Raw genomic sequence first — 22918 nt, forward strand, 5'->3', positions numbered from 1 at the left:
ATCCGAATTAGCGCTGCCGGCGCCAAGCGAATAAATTTTTACGAGACGTGCGGACGGCAAAGTGTTAAGGTCAAACCGGACTTTTTTAGAACTGAAAATCCATACTTTTGACCTAAAAGTGTCAAGATTGAAAAATTTTACGTTCGGATATGACGTTTTCAACCTTGACCTTGTTTTCAAAATTATGCATTTTACTTTATTTCACTGATCGTGAAGTCTACTGAAAGTAAAGCGTCTCGGAACCCGACCACTGAAGGCAAGGTGTCTCAAACTCGGCTACTTAAGGCAAGGTGTCTCAAACCCGACCACTGAAGGCAAGGTGTCTCAAACCCGACCACTGAAGGCAAGGTTCACTTAGTCCCGGCCACCGAAGGCAAAGCATCTTGTAACTCGGCCTGAGATTACAAGAGATGTTCAAAATGTTCCCCATTCACCGTTTGACAGTGTGCTAAACGGACGTACAAATTGTCAGTCGCACTCCTCATCATTTCTGGAGGTATTGCAGCACATTCATCTATGATCCGTTGTTGAAGCTCATCTAGATTACGAGGTTTAGTGAAATAAACTTTATTTTTTATGTAGCCCCAAAGAAAGGAATCAAGTGGTGCAATGTCGTGCGATCTCGGTGGCTATTCTATTGTTCCTCTTCTACCTATTCATCGATTAGAGAAAGTATCGTTTAAATAGTTCCGAACGATGGGTCCATAATGTGGCGGTGCCCCATCTTGCTGGAAACAAATATCATCACAATTATCACCAACAATCTCCTGTATTGATGGAACAATTTGGTCTGTTAGAAGCTGCAGGTAGGTTTCTGAGTTCAAATTGTCATTTATAAAAAAAGGCCCAACCACTTGATTATTATAAAGACCTGCCCAAACATTCAATTTTTGAGGTCGCTGCGTATGTGCTTCAAGCATCCAATGAGGATTTTCGTTGTCCCAATATTTAAAATTATGACGGTTTACCTTACCAGTAATTTCAAAAGACGCTTCGTCTGAAAAAACGATATTATGCAAAAAGTTCGGTTGCTGATCAATTCTTTGCATCATAACTTCTGAAAATTGCACCCTGCGGTAAAAATCATCCTTATTCAACTCATGGTGGAGACCAAGGTGAATTTTGTAGGGGTGGAACTTAATGGTCTTTAGATTTTTGCAAATTGACAATACACTCATTTGAAGCTGTTGAGATGCTTTTCTAATTGACAATCTGGGATTTTCAACAAATGATTGGGCTATTTCAAATTGTCGCTCTTCTGTCGTTTGGGACCTTGGCCTTCCAAATTTTTGGCGGTTTTTATTACTCCCAGTTTCTACAAATTGTCTGATGGTGCAAGATACAGTCGATATTGAAATACCTTCGCCTTCATTACGAAAGTTTTCATTGAACAGCAATTTCACTTCACTGTATGACATTTGTCTATCCCCCCATCCTCTCATCATCAATAACGAAACTCTCTCATGCTCTGTAAGAGAAGCCATTTGAAATTGAAAACAACAAATTTGCAAAAATTTGGTTTCTTTACCTTTAAATAAAAATAATAAGTAATGTAACATTGATCGTTAATAATAATATGATAATAATTCAAAACGGACTAGAATGACATCAAAACTTGTTAAATCGATGAAAACTCAAAAACAATCTACTATCTATTTGACACTGATAGAATCGAGACAAATAAAAACCTTGAAGCATACACTTTATCGATGGCGAATAAATTTTTCGGGTACTGATCCTGGGACTTTCGAGCTCGCTAAAACCGAATCCAACGTCGGATTTTGCAAATTCAAGATGGCCGATTCAAAATAGCGGCCGATGTTTAAGAATAACAAAAATTGGATCTCGTTTAAGGAGTTTTTGAAGTCGTTTCTGAAATCTAATCCGACGTTGGATTTTACAAATTCAAGATGACCGATCCAAAATGGCGCCCGATTTAAGGAATTACCAACAATCGGAGTGTGACCTCGTACGTAACGTAAAATCTCACTCTTCACATTATGGGGGGGTAAAAGTATGTGTTTCCAGCCTAAAAAAATTAATTGACCTTGATGTGACTGGCACATAACCTTAAGAACAAGGTCAAGGTTGAAAACGTCATATCCGAACGTAAAATTTTTCAATCTTGACACTTTTAGGTCAAAAGTATGGATTTTCAGTTCTAAAAAAGTCCGGTTTGACCTTAATAATAATCTTAACTCATGACCTTGAGAATAAGGGCAAGGTCACGGCTGAATGTCCCTCGTTGACCTCTACATTCTTATTCTTATGCGTAACATTGCTCTCTAGCAGGTGCATTTTCGAAGATATTCGTGTTTTCAGCCTAAAACAAGCTTAGACCTTTATGTGACCTTCAGAGGTCAAATTTGGCACTGTTCATGGTAATATCCGAACGTAAGATTTTCCGCTCTTTTCGTTTCTGGGGTCAAAAGTATAGGGTCCCATTTAAAAAAATTGACCTGACCTTGGAATGACCTTCAAGGTCATTGTCAAGGTCAAATCCAAGGTCACCGTCAGATAGCCAGGAAAAAATCATAAAAACCCAGTACTTCGCATTTTTTCTAGGACTCATATTTTTCGAGTTATTCTGCTCTTCCGGAACTTTTATAACACCCTGTATATGCTAACCGTGTTGACTGTTGCCAGCGCCGCGACTTCAATAAGTGAACACTTGAAACTACGAGAAACGGGGACTGACTTACACACGGCACAACCACCAATTAGATTTAGGCACAGTTTACCTCCTCGCACCGTCCCGCAATGGTTATCCCTCCGCAATACTATGCTCTGTCCAGGGCGTGCAAACTCTTATGGAGCGAAAATGATTAGCGTTAGCAGCGCTCTCTGAGATGGGACATGTGAGAAATCGGAACTAATTTGTGGCCGTCATATTGCTACAGTTGCGTTCGCTTTAATGCTTTAGTGCTTTAAGCCTTCAATAAGAAAAAAAAAAGTGTTACGAAGAAGAGGTGTTAGGAGGAAGAAGCATGAGAAGAAGCAGGTGCGAGAAGGAAAAACTTTTAGTATTACTGCCAGTAACGACAACCAAAGTGTAAGTTTTGTTTTTATATATTGTATTATATTTATATATAAATATTATGCATTAGTATAATTGTCCACTTTTTACTAACAGAGACTAACAAGTAAAAAATAAAAGTAAGCTTTGCAATATGCTAACATAATAAGAGCAAGTTTGATAAAGATTGTAGAAATTCTTAGCGATGCATGCCTGCATGAAGTTTGTGCTTAGTTTCTGCTGTTAATCTGCTGCTAAAAATTTTGATACACTTTGTGAACGAGCTATTTCAGCAGATTGATGACTGAAAACAAGAAGAATATGTTATGACTATCCTTGAACGTAATGTCAAATCATGTTATATTAGCTGGTTGCTTTTTGAACATGAGCTGCATGCAGGCATAGATAGCTAAAATTTCTTCATGGAATCTACTCTATATATATATATATATATAATTTATGGAGATATTTATGTACTCTCTCTCTGTCTCTCTCTCTCTCTTGCAGAAGGACTACAAGAAGACTTCAACAAGGGAAGAAAAAACAAGAAGAAACAGTTACTCAAGAACCACCAAAATCTTTTCCCTGTTAGCGACAAACAACTTGTTTTATTTGAGTATGCATGATACTGTAATATTGTATACTGATGATGCAAATATCTGTTTAACTAAATACAGGTTTATTTTTTTTATAGGTCTCATAACAGCGGGATCAAGATGATACGAGTATGTTGTGTACCAGGATGTTCGACAGGGAAGACAGCACCATCGCATAAATTCCCACGAAATGCTGAACGTAGGCTACAATGGTTCAAGAATTTGAAAATGGAGCCAGTGGAGGGACCTGAGGAGAAAAAGTTATGAGTATGCCACAACCATTTTAGGGACAGCGATAATATACAATTTTATTACAAATTTCTTTTAATATTATAAAATTTAGTATTATTAACAAATTATTGTCCTTATATTTATGTTTAAGGTATTAATATTTTCTTTATGTATACATATTTATATTTTTTTCGTCAAATATATACATTTCACAGAATACACATTATTTTCTGCATTTTTACTTCGCACTAATATTCCTCGTATTTCTTATATATCTACACGCGCATACGTGTTAATATGTGTGCATAGCTATACATACACACACATTGACACATGATGCCATATTGAATTTTAGTACCACCGAAAAAATGTCCCATTTCAGAGAGCGCCACAAACGTTGGACGCTAAATATACACGGGAGTTTAACGGCCCTATGGTGCGATTCTGTAACTCGTTATTGGAGTTAACGACACTTTCGTTATCGTTGCGCAGCTTTTGTATACCGTAGAAAAGCTGCGCAACAATAACGAAACTGTCGTTAACTCCAATAACGAGTTACAGAATCGCACCACTGGTCTGCACCATCGTACACTTTGAAGAACTCTGTCTGCACTGCAGTTGCTCGCGAATATTGGCGCCGTATTTCAAAATTCACTGCCAGTACTGAAAATGTATAGTTTGTGTCACAACGCAAACTATGACTGCGTTCCGTTTCAGGCATTATGCGCGCATTTTCTACAGTATACGTAACATGAACTATATATAAATGCGCGCATATGCGTGAAACGGAACGCGGCCTATAACTTTCCAGTGAGAATTCAGAGAGTTTTGGAACACGGCCAGTTAAAATTCATTTTTTCTGCTTCAATTCAGTTCGCTTCCGATGTGATTGATCAGAACGTGATTTGCACATCATAGACACGAGGTATCGGCTGAATACAAGACTCGCTGAAAAGAAGTACTCTCAACAGAGTAGCGTATAACCTATCACTCGTCCGAGTGACATAACCTCTGTGCGTGCAAGGAACTCCAGGTGGAAGGGTGGAACGTGCGTGCGAACAACGTGTTTACAGGTGGAAATAGCTTTCCAGTGACCGCGAATAGAAGTGATTTGAATTCGCCGAACGATGCTAGCGGTTGATCACGTTACGAGATGACAATTAGTTACATGTGTGCCGCGGACATTAAGAACTGCTCCGGTGACGTTTATCTCGCGATTGGACGTTTGTGCGAGTACGTTTGCAAACGTGAAGGGGAATAACACGTAGTCGGCAAGAAGTACACACGTATGATTGACAATAATCCTCGATAAAATGAGTCTCGCGATGATCCAGAGATTCGCTCTGTCGTGCGGGAAGCGCGCGATCGACACCAACGCGTGCCGGAGAATCGCATCGAGCTGGCATCTGACGCGCAGGAAGCCGCCGCCGGAGCACGTGAGGTTACTCGCGCGTCACACGTATACGATTCACACGAGGCTCCATCACAGTACTCTATCGCTTTATGTGAACAAATTGAAGCAGAATGCGGACGTGGACGATATACCCACGTTGCAAATCAAGAAGAGACCACCCAGGAAGAACAAAGCTGTGATAAGTGATGAGAATACGCCGAAGATCAACGTAAGTTCGCGGAGGAAACGCGAGAGAGGAATACTCGAGCGTGTTTGAGTTGAGTAAAAACTCATTGTAACAAACGGAAAATTATGTTTAAAATATTGTTTGAAATGAGGCGAAGCAACTTTCTCCAGTCGTCAACAGCGAGAGCCGCAAGAGCAGCCTGAAACCGAGTAACGACAGCGTTGTAAACAAACATCTTTATTATATATTTACGGCTAGAATCAACCTTGGATCTAGGAAATCCGGAAGACTTGTTTTTGTTGACAAACCTACGAAAAATAGCTCAAGGATCAGCTCTTGCTAGCCGGCTTACGGTGGGTCTGTTCTTTTTTGAAGAATTTTTTAATTAGTGTAATAAATTGGAAAATAAGAGAGAAAAATACTTCGGTCCAACTTACTGCACTAGTTCAGAAGTCCTTCGAAAAGGAACGGACCTAGTAGACTGCTTTTGTCGCGCTTCGTGCACTCGAGGTCAATCTTCGAGGTTCCGCTTGCTCGCATACCGCACACAATTGACATTGCATTTCATCGTAAATGCAAAAACATTTCAAGGCGCTCGTTCCCGTGGCCATGCGCCTCGCCGGTGTTTCGCGGTCGCGCAACAAAGAACAAGGACAATGAGCGATTTTTCACACGTCCGGAATGTCGCGAGCAGACGCGCGCGTTAAGGCTAATTTATACGGTGTTGCTTTTATTCGCTTTGAACAAACTTCTTAATTCGCCAGAAGTTGCTAGTAGAAACTTCCTCTAGACGCTCGATTTTTATTCGCCAGCGTCCAAAATTTAGAATTCGCTGGCAAAGTTTTCACTGTATAGACAGAACTGACATCAGCTCCGATTTCTCTGATCTTCACATATGTTATCAAGGACATGTTTCAGAGTAACCTTCTGCAAGTTTTAGCTGGCGGTTTTATAAAAGAATTACGAACAAAAGAAGTTTGAGGAAATAAGCATACCTGTGTGCGACAGTCCGTGGTATTGTGAGTCTTCAACACTAGAAAGACCGAGGCAGCGAATTTGGCTCCTCGCGAAGTCCAAATTGCTACAACTTTTTTCAACTTTACCTCCACGTGATATCTTTTTGTGACTTTTCTTCATTTTTCATGTTCATAATTTTGATGAAAAAACTTTTCATTTATATAAGATGGTTGAATTTTTATTTAATTATCTACCTAGAAGGACCGTTGAAGCCAATTCGGCTCCCTTATATCTGATATTGCATTCTCATATGTTTCACGGGTTTATTACAAGTTTTATGACTTTAAATAGATAAATAAATATTTTTATGTGTATATCTATTTGTTCGTTTGAAAAACGAGTACATATATACACATAGATATGCATATATAGTATCTCGCCATTGGCCCGTTCATACTTTTTATAATATTTTAGATTTTACGGCTATAAATGCATGGATTATATACAAGGAAGTTATGTGTAAAAAAATATCAAAAAGAATCTTTTTACAAAATCTCGCGGAAGAGTTGAGTACTCCATATATTGCCCAAAGACGAAAGTCTCAAAATTTTGATTCAACCAGAAAAAAACTGAATCCGACGATGCTTGAGGCAAACGACCATTTTGTCAAATAAAAACTGCAAAAAAAAGCCATAAAGCTGGAAAATGTTTGTGTAAAAAATTTGTGTGGTAAATGTACAAAGAAAATTATGTACAAAGAAAATTATGTACAAATGCGTTTCCTATAGTACATAACGGCTTTATCTTTCATGTTTAATCTTTCACCAAAAACTAAAAAAAGACTAAAAAGACTAAAAGAATTCAATATAATATAACTAACAGTTTTTTTTTGTTCAATAAATTAGTGATACTGTTAAAATGTTAAATTTTATAATTACCTACACGTTTCGTGTCTTTCTATTTGTTATTTACAAAAAAATATGTTTAGCTCCTATGGTTCTTCTAGAGGAATCGTCAAATCCGGTCCTTTTAGTGTTAACACCGTGCAATAAATATAATCTTAGGAAGATGAACAAATATTAACAATTGCTCATTGGTTATTTCAAAGTTATTGGAAAAGGAAGTTTTATAAATAGAATATATTTTTCTGACACAATGTACATTAAAAAATATCAAAGTGTAGTGAATATTAAAAATATAAACAGGAGAGGTGAAAAAAGTTCTCTTAAGATCTATTACCTAGCCTAACTTATTATATTTTTGCATATAGTTAGGTGCTATGGATTTTAAGGGGATTTTTTCAATAGCACCCAACAATATACAGGGTGTTCAAAAGTCCCGGATCAGCAAGATATCTCGAAAACCAAACATTATAGAAAAAAATTTTCGAACAAAAGTTGTATGGTTTCAAGGGGGACATAAAACAACTATATCAGTTTGTTTAGAGATTAATTATTTTGACGATTTTGAAATTTTCAAAAGTCAGGACGCTATTGTAACAATATATTCTTGAGACCAAATAAAGTAAAAAAGTCTAGTACCACTTTTTCTTCCGATGCAATAAGTTAGATTAGATTAAGATTTTTGTGAGAACGGGTTGCGGAAGAGGAGCGGACCTCCTCTACCGCTCATATGTATTGTATTTCAGAATAACCTGCAAATTTTAGGTGGCGACCACCCTTTATGAAAGAGTTATAAACAAGGCGAAAGGTTTAAGAAATATACTCTACTTGCTGCTCACAAAGTTGTTTATTTTCTCAAACTTCTTTTGTTCGTAACTCTTTTATAAAAGGTGATCGCCACTTAAAACTTGCAAGAAGTTATTCTGGAATATATCCTTTTTTTTTGTCACGCAGGGGAAATCCATCATGGATACCCCCTCCCCTTGGGGGGGAGGGGGTTATGTCGGACTCTTACCGACTAAAACCCCTGCGGGACTCCTGTCGGACCGTAAGGAGGGGAGTCGGGGGAACTACTCCCGTATTCCCTCCCCAAACTCCCGTATTCCCTCCCCAATCTGGAATATATCCTCGATAACATATATGAAGATCAGAGAAATCGGAGTTGATACCATTTCTGCATATTTACTAAAATTTCTTCTAGACACTGGAATTTTACTCGCTAGTTCGAAAATTTAAAAAATGCAACGTCTACTGATCGCTGTGGCAAAATTGGACGTGCTCAACTTTGACCATTAGACGCCTCGTCTTTTAGATTGTAAACGCTAGCGCAGAGCTCGGCAAACTTTGCAACTTTCGGCCGATTTTCGGAAGCTACGCCTTCTATCTACCCTTACCGCGCGGCGGATCCAGCAACTGACGGTCGCGGCTCGCGACCTCAGGACCGTTGAAATCATAAGGCGCATCTATGTGGTTTAAAAAATAAAACGCAATAACGTCGGCAATAGTACCTCATGGGTGACGAGGAAACCTATCATGTTACCTTCTAATTATAAAAATATAAGAAAAAAAAATATATATATACTTATATAAGTATATATTTGTACATATTTGTACGAAATATTATACATATAGTCGTATTGATACATTTATTTTTCAGCCTTTGAGGTGTGTTAAAGGAGCGCGTTGTCAACGTTAACACGTTATTCTATCTTTATCGCTCATTACATGTACAAGGATTGAATGACGCCTTAGCGTTGATCGATGCGCTCCTCGAACGCATCTTTAGGCACCACATAGATGCGCCTTATGATCTCAACGGTCTTGAGATCGCGAGGCGCGACCGTCAGTTGCTGGATCCGCCGCGCGGTAAGAGGAGATAGAAGGCGTAGCGCTTCCGAAAATTGGCCGAAAGTTGTAAAGTTTGCCAAGCTCTGCGCTAGCGGATAAAAATCGAGCGTCCAGAAGTTTTCATCAACGAATTTGAAATTTCAAATACTAACGAATAAAAACCTATTGTCTAGAAGTTTTTGCCAGCGAATTCGCTGGCAAATTAAGAAGCATGCTCAAGACGAATGAAAGCAGCATCGTGTAAACTACCCTATACAAAGAGAAATTTCTTTCATCAGACATGGGACGTGAAAGCTCTGGCGACCGCGGAGGAATACAATTTGGAAGCTTTAACCAACGGCCTGTTGAGCCAACAATTATATATTCCCAGCAAAATATCCACGTCCAATAACTGTAAGTATTCGTTGATTCGGCGGAAATGCGAGAGGAAAACGTATTCGGCACGTATGCCGCCCCGACGCCGGTGCCTCAAACAGGCTTGGCATGTTTTAAAATTTTTGTTTAAAACATGTTTTAAAATGTTTTGAAAAAATTTTAAACATGTTTTAAAATGTTTTAAAAAAGTTTTAAACATTTTAAACACTCGAGAGATTTAAACATATGTTTTTTTAACATGTGCTTTTTTTCTCTTCATATGTTTAATATAGATTTTGGAAAATTATTGAATTACATTATTGTACGATTAAAGTTTTCTTATTAAACCACTGACTACACTCTAAACCGTATCAAAAGTCAAATATTCAAAATATACTAAAAATTAAAAAATATACGTTCAAAATGTGTTTAAAAGATATTTTCCATATTTTAAACTTTATTTTGAATATATTTTTCACATTTTTCATATTTTAAATAAGACTTTTTGCGCTTATTTGAAAACATATTTAAAACCTAAAAATAGTTTTAAGGAAAAAAACATGATGTTTTGTTTTTTTTTTTTTTATTTTAAACATAATTTTTATCAATCTTGGTGGAGCCACTCGAGCAAGTGACTCGAGTTTCTTCAGCAGATCCGTCGCAGTTCTCGCAGCATAAGCACGAGCGCACTCGAACATCATGGGGATGCGTTCGCTTTGGACGCTTAAAATCCTTGCATAATGATAGGTAACAAACAATAAGAACAGGAAACAAAAATAAGGAATAAGAAAGTATCGCTACCGATGTGTTTCCATGCACAATAATGTGATGACAAAAACCAACCAATCGGAACTTTCAAATCTTTCAAATCTTGTTGACTGCTTCGTAGTGTTCATAGTTGATCTAAGCAAACATAATGCAAAAGTAACATAGTCAAGTTTTAAAACAGACACGTAAGACGATCTTTGTTTGATCTTGAGAGTCTCTTTCAAAATCATGATAAGGTCACTACACAAATTTTTTCGATAAAATTGCAAGATTTTATAATAGTAATTGATTTATGTCATAATTCGGTATGAAAAAAGTAAGTATTACTTACCTACAATAAATACACACACACACACACACACATCTTGAAATATAAGAATATTCTATATCAAAGATAATAAAATACTCAATAGCAAAATCTCTAGGGTAGTGTGGAAAGTTGCTATTGGATATTCTATTATCTACTTATATTTCAAGATGTGTGTGTGGGTATTTACTTATTTTTTCATATAGAATTATGACAGTTACTATTATAAATTACAGTTACTATTATAAAATCTTGCAATTTTATCGAAAAATTTCTATCGTGACTTTATTATGATTTTGAAAGAGACTCTCAAGGTGATACAAAGATCGTCGTCTTACGTGGCTTTTGAAACAATTTTTGTTTCAAAAGTTTCTCCTAAAAATCTTTGTTTGCAAGATATGGCACCATACCTTCTTTATACCTTTTTAACTTGCATTCTCATAAATGTTCTCCACAATATTGAGAAACTTTTTTTTCACATTTTATCTTTTTTTGGGCTTCTATATCAAATTTCAAAAAATAATCGGCTTATAACTTGGTAAAGGTTACTTGTCAGTCATCGTGAAAACGACTGGCAAAGCAAATCTGAGCACGTGCCGGCGCGGCAGCGTGGTGCGAAACGTCACCCCCTACCACAACACACTAGCTGCCTTATCTTGCTCGCAAATCTTCACTCATAGGTAAGGTCATAGGTAAGAAGAGTCGATTTATATTCGATCCACTCATGTATTTTAACCTTTGGAGGACTGGAAACCAATTTATTGGCTTTTAACTGCTTTTGCCTTTGGAGGCCCGAAAACCAATTTATCAGGTTTTAACTTACTATTATAGCATATTCTAATTTATTAATATTCTACTTTTATATTTCATATTCGCTTATACGTTATACTTTGTATTGTACCAGTTTCGATTTGTAAACAGGATCGAGCAAACGCTCTCTGTGTGTGATATGACTGTCGAGCCGATAATACTTATTGTTATATTTGTTGTTATTCATTTGCGGTGAAGGCGATGCACTTATTTGCGTTATACCGTGCTTCAAACTGTACCACACTAAGAAAAATTACTAAATGTATTGTAAAAGCATTAGTCCTCTTATTTTTTCAATTACTTTTTTTTATATTTTCGACAAAGTATACATTTACTGCGAAATAAATTGTTGTATATAAATACATATGATGCATTTTGATTGCCTTCTACTTCATAAATTGCGGTATAAAAATTTTTATACATGTTATTTGTCAAACTTTTTCTCTAAAATGATGTTAAGCAATTATTCTAATAATATCTAATAACATTAAGTTGAAAAACTAAATAAAAAAGAATCCTGATTTTTTTTCCGGACCCGAAGCCAATATATTGACGCGAAAATGACGCCATCTTTTTCGTCATTCAACCCAATGATGTTAATAATAAAGTTCTAATATTTAAAATGAAAAAATCGAAGAAAACAACTGCGGTCCTCTAAAGGTTAAAGCTTTTGTTGAACAAAGTAAGTCACACCACATACATACATAAAGAGTATTTTGAAACAATCATGCTACAAATATAAAACGGATTAAAACAAACGAAAAAGTTCCATACCATTTTGCGATATTCACAATAATTATCAATTAATTATATAAAAGTCAGATAAATGAGCATGTGTCGAAGTGGTAGGAGAGGAGCATTTGAGCCGTTCTCAGATTATACCATGTCCCATTTGTTCGAGCAACTGTTGCCGGCGTGTAGCAAAGGGAAAACGTTGCACATGTGCTTACCTCGCCGCTCTTACGTCTGGCTGCACCATGTGAGCTTAAACTCACATTGATATAGCCGCAATAAATATTCGCAATTGCAATTATGAAACGGCGGAAATAGCTCATATTGAAACTGTAAAAAGTTTTCCATTAAAAAAAAATATCGAAAAATCTTTCGATTTTTTTTTCATTACAGGACTTATCGACCTTTGAAAATTTCAAAATCAACAAATTAACAAAAGTCAGGACACTATTGTAACAATATATTCTTGAGACCAAATAGAGTAAAAAAATTTCATACCACTTTTTTCCGACAAATAGCGAGATATCGTAAGTTAAATATTGAAAAAGCTATCAAGTTTCTTCTCAAATATCTCAAAAAATATTAGGCAAATAAAAAAATGTTACACACAAAAGTTGTTCATATTAATTGATAGAAAAAGATGATATAATAAAAATTAGAATTTCTATTTAAGAAAAATAATGATCGGTGAATATCTCGAAAATGATGCCATGTGTAAACAAAATGATATAGCTATTTTATGTCCTCTTTGAAATCATACAACTTTTGTCTGAAACGTTTCTTAGTCTCTTTCATATTTTTCGAAATTTTTGCTAAGCTCATTTAAAATGGGGCACCCTGTATAACAGTTATATCGTTAAGTGGAAAATTATAATATTGATGGCATGTTACTTGGTGTTTACGTTTTCTGTTTTGCAGATATCTTTAGCTGCAAAACAACAATTACAGCACCTGGTATTCTGCTTGAGTTAACTCTCCACTTATATGTTTCCGAAATAAGATTATTTCGTGGCAAGGAAAAGCTATAATTTCCAAACCCAAATGGGAACTTAGATTAACTTATAGACTTCTGCTTAACGGAAACCTATCGTAAATTTGTGGTTGATTTTTTATGTTCTTTTGTCGTAAGTATTTTATTAAAGAATTAAAGAAATGCGCGAAATATTTAAATATAATTATGATGTTTTACGTTCTTTGTAATTATACGATAGAAAAATATACTCACTCTTTAATAACTTCACAATAAATTACGACACGCCGTAATCATATCTAGTGATCAGTTTTATGTCAAGTACCCTAAGAGCACGATTGACAACGATCTTCTTTTTTACAACGAGTTTCTTTTCATAATTATACGATAGAGAACTTTGAGTTTCTCTTATCGTTAATGTTACACTAGTTACATCAGATTTCTAATAGCTTTCCCAGAATATAAAAGAAAATGATTCAATAAATGTAGATCCCATATAGGATTCTATGCCTTTTTTTCTTTCGATTCTTTTATCATAAAACAATTTTAATATGAGCTATTTTTGCTGTCTTATAAAATGACTTTATAATTGTAATCGCGAACAATGAGGTAATTTTATGAGACAGCAGAAATAGTTCATATTAAAAAATTCTGCGATGAAAAAGATCGAAAGACCTCGATAAAAAAGATCAAAAGATCTTTCGATTTTTTTTTTCACAGAACTTTTTACAGTTTCAGTATGAATTATTTCTACTGTTTCATAAAATGACTTCATAATTGTAATCGTGAATATTTTGCGATTATATCAATGCGAACTTAGATGCGATGCGGCGAGATGTACAGGGTGATCCAACTAGAGATGCAAGATTTGTTTTGTAAATGAAAAAACGAAATTACCTGTAAATTATCATTTTTATTACATCAATGTGTTCGTTAGGAATAGGAATTACGTATGAGAAACAACATCATATAAATGACCGCCTCTACTTTTTTACAAATTACTACTTATTTAATAAAGTTTTCAATAATTTTTTGCAACATAAAAGGTTAAATTTCGTCAATTTTTCATCGAATATTCTCCTTGAAGCACTCCGCAGTTTCAAGATTGTCAGTGTAAATTTGCTTCTTTAAATAATTCCAAAAATCCAAAATTCCAAAAAGAGTCCAAATGCGTCAAGTCGCAAGATCTTGAGCCAGTTGACGTCACCATTCCGCGAGATAACGCGAACCAGGAAAGAACAATAAGTAAAAAGTGCCGATTTTGGCCCATCGTGGGGAACGAACAAAACACATCATTTTTATAAGATTTTGACCTGCTGAACACGATGCCGTTATTAGTTTTTCTGTAAACACCGGGGAACATATCCGAATCCGAGGATTTATCATCCAATAATCGAATGGCCCGGGAAACCTTTGCGCAAACTTTGAAGCTATTGCAAACTCTGTATTAGCTAAATTAGCTGAAGACAGTTTAGATTTTCGATTTAGAAATATTTTAATAATGCCCTACCTTTTGTTAACTTATCGACTTTTGGAAATTTTAAAATTATCAAATCAACAAAAGTTAAGGCGCTATTGTAAGCTAAAAAGTCTAGTACCATTTTTTCTTCCGACAAACAGCGAGATATCGTAAGTTAAATACTGAAAAAGTTATCGAGTTCTTCTCAATATCTCAAAATATCTCAAAAAATATTAAGTAAATAAAAAAATATTTCAGACAAAAGTTATTAAAATTAATTGGTAGAAAAAGATGATATAATAAAAAATTGAGGTTTCCACTTAAAAAAAGTAATGATCAGTGAATATCTCGAAAGTGGCGCCATCTATAAACAAAATAATATAGTTATTATATGTCCCTTTTAAAACCATACAACTTTTGTCTGAAACATTTTTCCCTAAAGTGCGTTCACAAAAAAATCGAGTGGTACGAATGATCTGTGACATCGTGTATATTCTTTGTTAGCAAATTTTATATAAAAAGGGGATACGTTCAACTGTTAAATAGAAAATATTTCTAAATCGAAAATCTAAACTGTTTTCAGCTAATTTAGCTAATACACGAATTTGCAATAGCTTCAAGTTTACGCAAAGGCTTCCCGGGCCATTCGATTATTAGATGATAAATCCTCGGATATGTTCAAATCCTCGGATTTGAACATGTTCCCCGAGGTTTAGAGGAAAACTAACAACGGCATTCAGCAGGTCAAAATCCTATATAGAAATGATGTGTTTTGTTCGTTCCCCAAGATGGGCCAAAATCGCCACTTTTTACTCATTGTTTTTTCTCATGCAACAACTGCATGGTTGCACGAGCTGTGTGATATGGCGCGCCATCTTGTTGAAGTCTTTTGTTAAAATTCTTGGCGTAGTGCTATACGAAAGGTTAGTTTGCTGCGCATGACGTCGGATTGACATTTGCGGAGCATTTTCCACATTTTCATCAGCGACCGCAATATTTTATATCGAACAAGCATCACAGCGTCGTACAAGCTCAGGTTTATCACAAATTAAACCTTCGTTCTCAAATTTCTTAATTAACTTGCGGATTGTGTTGTCAGATGGGAAATACTTTCTTAAAAAAAAAAAATCGCAAAGTTTACATTTTGTTTGAGTTATTGAACGTTGATTTTCATGAAAACATTACGATACGCACGCGCTGCTGTACCATATATCGCTCCGTTTTGATATTTCCTAACCTCTAAAACATAGCAGACGAAGAATCGCGATGCTGCACATAACGAAAACGGCATCAAATTTAAATCATGCACCACTTTTGGATCACCTTGTAAGGGCAGCAGATGTGAGCATAAGTAGTGACGCCGCGTTGTCTGCCCCTTCGTCGGCAACAGTTGCTTGATCAACTGAGCCGCGCTACAGAATGGCTCAAACGCTCCTGCTCTGCCATCTCGGTACGTGCTCATTTATCCGACTTCTATTATTACTAACTTGATAATTATTGCGAATTATTACTAACTTAATAATTATTGCAAAACGGTATGGGATTTTTTTGTTCGCCTTAACCTCTTAATCCTTTGAAGCATGGTGGGGTCCTACGATCCCACCTTTTCTTTCTTCATTTTTAATTATTCAAACTATCTTTTTAATATTTTCGTTCGAATTTTTTTCACTTTTAAGATATGTTAGGTATTGATATACGTGCTAAAAATGTGAAATGTCAATTCTTTTTAATTTAAGTATCCTGTAAATAAAGAAATCACATAAAATTATATATTTTTCAGTAAAAATTCATTTAACGGTGATTTATAAAAACAGTTGTAACGAAACTTGTTCATTTTATGTTTTTAAAGTCGCCGATTACGAATCTGGGATCAGAATATCAAAATTAAAAATGGCGAATCCAATATGGTGGACAAAAATGTTCAAAATCCTTCGATTTTTACAGAAATAGGTACATGAAGATTTTTTGGATCGCTGATCACGAATTTGTTATCAAATTTCCAAAATTAAAGTCCATAATATCATATCAAAGTTAGCCATTTGGAATCGCCATTTTGAATTTTAAAATTTTGACTCCAGATTCGTAATCAGCGATCCAGAAAACCTCTATATACATAATTAGTTTCTTTTATTATTGCATAGAAAAATTCGTGCTAGAAAAAGGTTAACTGGGCATGACAAAATATTTCGTCGCACTAGAAATACAACTTTAATGGACACATAATGACATTCTTCACCATGCAGATTCAAAAACACTAACGTGAGACGTTCTTTTTTGGTGCCAAACCCATCTAGATTAACAGAAAGACATTTTGCCGATTATATTCCCTGCATTCAAGGGCAAATATAATCAGAAGATGCACTTTGTACTATTCAAAAGGTTTGAAGAAAGAATAGAGAGAGTTTAGTATCCCGATTGTAATGTTACTTTTTGTATGCCTCGATGCTTCGAGGAATATCATACAGCAAAATAATTTTATATAATTTAGATCCAAGTGCCAGATTGTATATTTGCTATGATTGTATATTTCCTAAAATATTTTTTCAATTGTTTTTCTTTTTTTTTCTTTAAACGTAATACAATCACATGCCATTGCAAAGAAAAAATTCCTTATTATGAAATGAGTTATTTTTACGTGAAATATTTTACGTGAACATAAATTAATTTCCCTGTTAAAAGGTTAATCTGTTCTGCTCTCCCACGAACTGTGGCACAATTGTTCTGGGACACCCTATATGTGTGTTCTTCTCTCAAACCTTTTGAATAGCACAAAGTGCATCTTCTGATTACATTTGCTCTTGAATAGTTGCTGGGAATATAATCGGCAACATGTCTTTCTATTATCTACAAAAGATCTAATCTAGATGGCTTTAGTATCAAAGAAGAACGTCCCGTGTTATCGTTTTTAAAGCTCCATGAGACGAAAAATGTCGTCATGCCTATTAAAGTTATATTTCTGATATGACGAAATATTTTGTCATGTCTAGTTAAGAAGTTAAGGCGAACAAAACAGTATATTTATTTATTTATATAGGCTGTCCTATTTTAAATGTCCCAGGCAAATATATATCCCAGAAAAATATGGAAGATACGAGAAAATGTTTCAGACAAAAGTTGTATGGTTTCAAGGGGACATAAAACGACTACATCATTTTGTTTACAGATGGCGTCACTTTCGATATATCCACTGATCATTACTTTTCTTAAATGGAAACCCCAATTTTTTATTATATCGTCTTTTACTACCAATTAATTCTAACAACTTTTGCTTGAAACATATCGACCTTTAGAAATTTCAAAATCGTCAAATTAATAAAAGTCAGAGCGCTATTGTAACAATACATTCATGAAACCAAATAGAGTAAAAAGGTCTAGTACCACTTTTTCTTCTGACGAATAACAAGATATCGTGAGTTAAATATCGTGAGAAAAAGCTATCAAGTTTTCCTTAAATATCTCAAAAATATTAGGCAAATAAAAAAACGTCTCAGACAAAAGTTGTTCAAATTAATTGGTAGGAAAAGATATGATAAAAAATTCGGGTTTCCATTTAAGAAGAATAATGATCAATTATAATATCTCGAAAGTGGTGCCATCTGTAAACAAACTAATATAGTTACTTTATATCCCCCTTGAAACCATACAACTTTTGTCAAATACATTTTTCTGTTAAATGCTTAATTTCCAGGAGATATAAGTCTGTAACTCTTTAACTGACTCATCCGGTATATAAATATAACCTAAACAATCTGAACGCGTGTGATTGATTAGCAACAGGCAATAGGCATAGAATTCCCAAAACGTGACAAAAATTCTCTGTCTATTGTCAGTGTTACGATCCATTCTGCATTGGTACAGAGTTTTTTTATATGTGTTGAAATTCCTTGTTCCTATTCCGTATTTCTGCTCCCTGTTCGTATTGTCTACTGCCTAACATTGTGCAAGGATTCCAGCAAGATGGCAGCGAAAGTGTAAGCATTTGCGGCGTGTAATGTTATGACTCACCATCGTTGAGGAGAGAACGTAATATTTATTATTAAGTTGGAATATTGAACGGATTCAAAGTCAAGTGACATAATCGAAAGATTTTATTCTATTACGGGGGACTGAACAAAAACTGTCGACGTTAGGCTCCAGAATTTTTCATGTTACATCGAAGTGATATATAAACTTTATGGGATGGTAAAAAATTCTTATCGTTTAGGTTTTGGTATAAGGTTTATTTAGGGTAAAAATTCCCGGACGGTTATGGGTATCTTCGCCATGGTATATCTTTTATTTATTTGAGTGTATGGTCTATTCTCTGGGGTCGAATTATGATAAGGTAAAAAATAAGGGTTTTGAATGAAAAAAATTTACAATGTCATTAGAGAATTCGATATAGGTCCAAATATTCTAAAAAAGAAAAACGCATTACGTTACGGCACGTAACAAGAATGCTGATTTTACAATAAATGTCGTAAGTCGTAAAAATGACTAATCGCAGTTGATTATTATAAAAATAATCAGCCATGATTGATCACTTCTTACAGCTTATCGTAGGACCGGCATAAGCGTTTAAAACAAAAAGTAATCGCAGTATAAACAGAAAATTGGTATCTCATGTGAAAGAGATGCTTCTGAGAGACGGAAGAATCGTATATTTTATAATTATTACTATAGACGAAGCAAAACGCTCAAAAAATGGTATACTAGTATATACCAGTTTATTATTCTAATAAACAATTATAATTTATACCAATGATGTTTAATTCTGAAATATATTGCGAATGCACAGAAATATTTCCAACTATCGAAAATAATGTTCATACTTGTAAATAATTACATAAAAAAGCAATATACGCCTCTGAAGTTGATCTTCTTTGTATGTATGGGAATGATCTCTCCCGCCATACCAATACCATAGCCATGTAATCATGCTATGGTATTTTTTTTATGGAATGTTTACTTAAAAATAAAATTGTTTTTAATGTTAATACTGATCCATATGACAAAGTAATTAATTTATCACCCGCCATATTGATACGCTTACAGTCACTTACAATTGCTAAAGCGAATGCTTAGGGTGACGTCCCATGACACATCATTTCCGTGTAACCAATCAGAAGCGTTATGCGTTTTCGGATACATGTTCTGAATGCTAAATTTATTGAATCAGATACACCTTTTCACGAATTTCTTCAAAAAAGGAGAGATTCATGATTGAGACTGGCCTTGATCATGGAAGGATTATCTGTAAGTATAATAATTTATTATAATACACAGTCTGTCCCAGATACGATGAGACTGGTTCCATCAAAGTTCTTAGCGCAGCGATATCTATGAGTGAATGATGGTAGGTGAATGTTCTATCCTTCATCTACTTAACCTCAAAATTTGAGCGAATTCGGTTGATATTTCACTGTGGTTTGACATTTTATGTAAAGTCACTTTGTGTACGTCGGTCGAAAAACCAACTTTTAAGTTGGGTAAAAGTGGTCCAGAAACGTACGAAACGCTAAAAAATGTGTACGGAGATGAATGCATGTCCCGTGCACAGGTTTTCCGTTGGTTTGGCCGATTCCATGACGATCGTGAGGACCTTGCAGACGATGACCGAGCAACGCCGCCAAAAACCACTCACAATGAAGAAAACATCGAGAAAGTCAAAGAAATTCTTCGAAGCGACCGCTGTATGTCTGCCCAGATATTATCTGGGAGTTCTACAACGATTGTGGGCCAGAATTCGACGAGTTCGACCGGAATATCGAGAGCCAGGCAGTTGGTTTTTGTTGCACGATAATGCACCATCGCACAAAGCCATCATGGTACGTGAATTCTTGACCAAAAAAGGCATCATTGTTATCGATCATCCACCGTATTCACCTGATTTGGCTCCGTGCGACTTCTGGCTATTTTTCAAACTGAAATTGCCGATGAAAGGAAATCGTTTCGATACCATCCCGGTCATCCAAAAAACTTTGACCACCATACTAAAGGCCATTCCAGCCGATGAATATAAAAAATGTTTCGAAAAATTTGTTGAACGTTTCCAGCGCTGTATTGACTCAGAAGGAGACTATTTTGAATAAACAAGAATAAAAAATCAAAATAATAAACGCTTTGTATTTTTTTTTAGACCAGTCTCATTGGATCTGGGACAGACTGTGTATGTGTGAAGTATTCTATTGATTATAAAATTATGCTTTAAGAAAATATTACAAATTTATAAATTTCTTATCGTTGTAGGAATATAATTCTTTAATAAGGTTATCGCTTGCGCCATGTCGGTTACGATTTACCATCATAAATATTGAGTGAATCCAATACGAGGGTAGTTTGATAAGTCAATGACTTTTTTAATAAAAGATATTTTTTTCGGCAAATAAGCGTTTTATTTCTCAACGTAGTCTCCTTTTAGCTCGATACATTTAGTCCACCGTTTTTCCAATTTTTTTATTCCTTCCAAATAATAGGTTTTCTCAAGGCCCTCAAAATAGGCGTTTGTTTCAGTGATGACCTCTTCATTCGACCCAAATCTCTTACCGCCCAGCCATTTCTTCAGGTTTGGAAACAGGAAATAGTCGCAGGGGGCTAAATCTGGTGAATATGCTGCATGGGGTAGCAGTTCGTAGCCCAATTTATGGATTTTTGCCACGGTGACTACACACGTGTGCACCCGTGCATTGTCCTGATGGAACAGCACTTTTTTCTTCGCCAAATGCGGTCGTTTTTGCTTCAAATCAATATCGAAGTCCAAAAGCTCTGAATAATATTCGCCGGTGATCGTTTTACTCTTTTCAAGGTAATCGATGTGAATGATACCGCGTGCATCCCAAAAAACTGTGGCCATGACCTTGTTGGCCGACAGACCCACCTTGGCTTTCTTTGGTGCACGTTCACCCGAAGAAATCCACTGTCTTGATTGTTCCTTGGTCTCTGGTGTGGTGTGATGGATCCATGTTTCGTCTACGGTAACGAAACGGCGCAAAAACTCGTTCGGATTGCGGCTGAACATCGCCAAACACTCCTTTGAAATGGTCACACGGTTGCGCTTATGGTCGAGTGTGAGCAATCGCAGCACCCATCGCACGGATAGCTTTTTCATGTCCAAATATTCATGTAAAATGTGATGTACCCGCTCAGTTGAGATGCCTACAGCCTCAACCACTTCACGCACTTTCATTCTCCGATCGTCCAATATCATTCCATGGATTTTATCGACGATTTCTGGCGTGACGACCTCTTTTGGGCGACCTGAACGTTCGGCGTCACTTGTGCTGGTACGACCACAACGGAACTCAGTAAACCGCTTCTTAACCATTGAAATTGATGGTGCAGAGTCCCCATAGTATTTATCAAGCTTTGTCTTGGTTTCGGTGATGGTTTTTTTATGCAAAAAATAATGCTTAATCAGCACACGAAATTCACTTTTTTCCATTTTCGTTAAAATTCACGAGGTTGTCTGCTTTCAATGGCTGTCAAACACTAACTAAATGGCGCAGCTTGCCCAAACTTGTACAGTAGTCTATTAATAGATGGCAGTTGACGGGAGCAGTGTTGCATTTAAAGTTATTGCGCGGAAAATTCAAAAAGTCATTGACTTATCAAACTGCCCTCGTATCTTCTTTTATGCACTGGTCGTTTTTCACGATTATGTATTAAAAAGTATGGAGCCACTATTTTTCTTAATTTTATACTTGTAATACTCTGCGATTAATCTCTTTACGAGCAAACATTTTATAACTATGTAACATATATAATAAACATTTATCAGACTACGTTTTCTTAATTTTCAAACAATGTACAATATGTGTTCCAATTCAGCACACCTACACTTTATGTTACGTATTTGTACGTATATTAAGATTGTACGTGTGCTACATTACGCAAAATTTAATTTCCTTGTGTCCCATGATGCGTATTACAAATTAGCATTAACCGATTAACAGCGACATTATCATTTCTGTTGGAATATCTCAATAGAATAAATAGATACAGGTTAAGGTTGGTACGCAGCTTACTTTTTACGCTTCGCGGGACACAATAATTTAAATTCCGCTGTGTAACGCTTCTGATTGGTTACGCGGAAAATATAAGCCATGGGCACCACCCTTACCTTAAGCATTCGCATATCAAAGTGAACGGGTGAAAACAGTCCTTATAAGGAAACATAGGGAACTCGGAAATTCAAAAAATTATGAAACTGTGTGGAAGTAAAATAGTTTATCCATAATGCAAAATTATTTTTTGTTTGTGCGGAATTCCAGTCTGGGGGGGTGAAACCACTCTTCGAAGAAAAAATTATTTTCATTTCTAGCGTATATCTTTTAAAATACGAAGCATATGCAGAAATGGTTTATATGAAAGTTATAGTGCATTTCATATTCTCTACAACTGTGTATTCAG

General features: G+C 35.6%; 1 protein-coding gene and 1 long non-coding RNA gene across 2 annotated transcripts in view; both read left to right on the forward strand.

The window, feature by feature from the left end:
* Positions 1–2782: 2782 nt before the first annotated feature.
* On the forward strand, positions 2783–3872 carry LOC112588637 (uncharacterized). The gene is made up of 3 exons (XR_003112971.1): positions 2783–3052; positions 3524–3632; positions 3711–3872. It is a non-coding gene; the product is annotated as an uncharacterized LOC112588637 (long non-coding RNA).
* Positions 3873–4648: 776 nt separating this feature from the next.
* Positions 4649–22918, forward strand: part of LOC105182076 (required for meiotic nuclear division protein 1 homolog) — a 29272-nt gene continuing 11002 nt past the window's right edge. Inside the window, exons 1-2 of the mRNA XM_019840868.2 lie at positions 4649–5465; positions 9409–9523. Of these exons, the coding sequence (XP_019696427.1) occupies positions 5157–5465; positions 9409–9523 (424 nt within the window). The 5' untranslated portion in view covers positions 4649–5156. The remainder of the gene's footprint in view (positions 5466–9408; positions 9524–22918) is intronic.

This window comes from Harpegnathos saltator, unplaced genomic scaffold (genome assembly GCF_003227715.2).
Source record: "Harpegnathos saltator strain DR-91 unplaced genomic scaffold, Hsal_v8.6 scaffold259, whole genome shotgun sequence".
Lineage (NCBI taxonomy): Eukaryota > Metazoa > Arthropoda > Insecta > Hymenoptera > Formicidae > Harpegnathos > Harpegnathos saltator.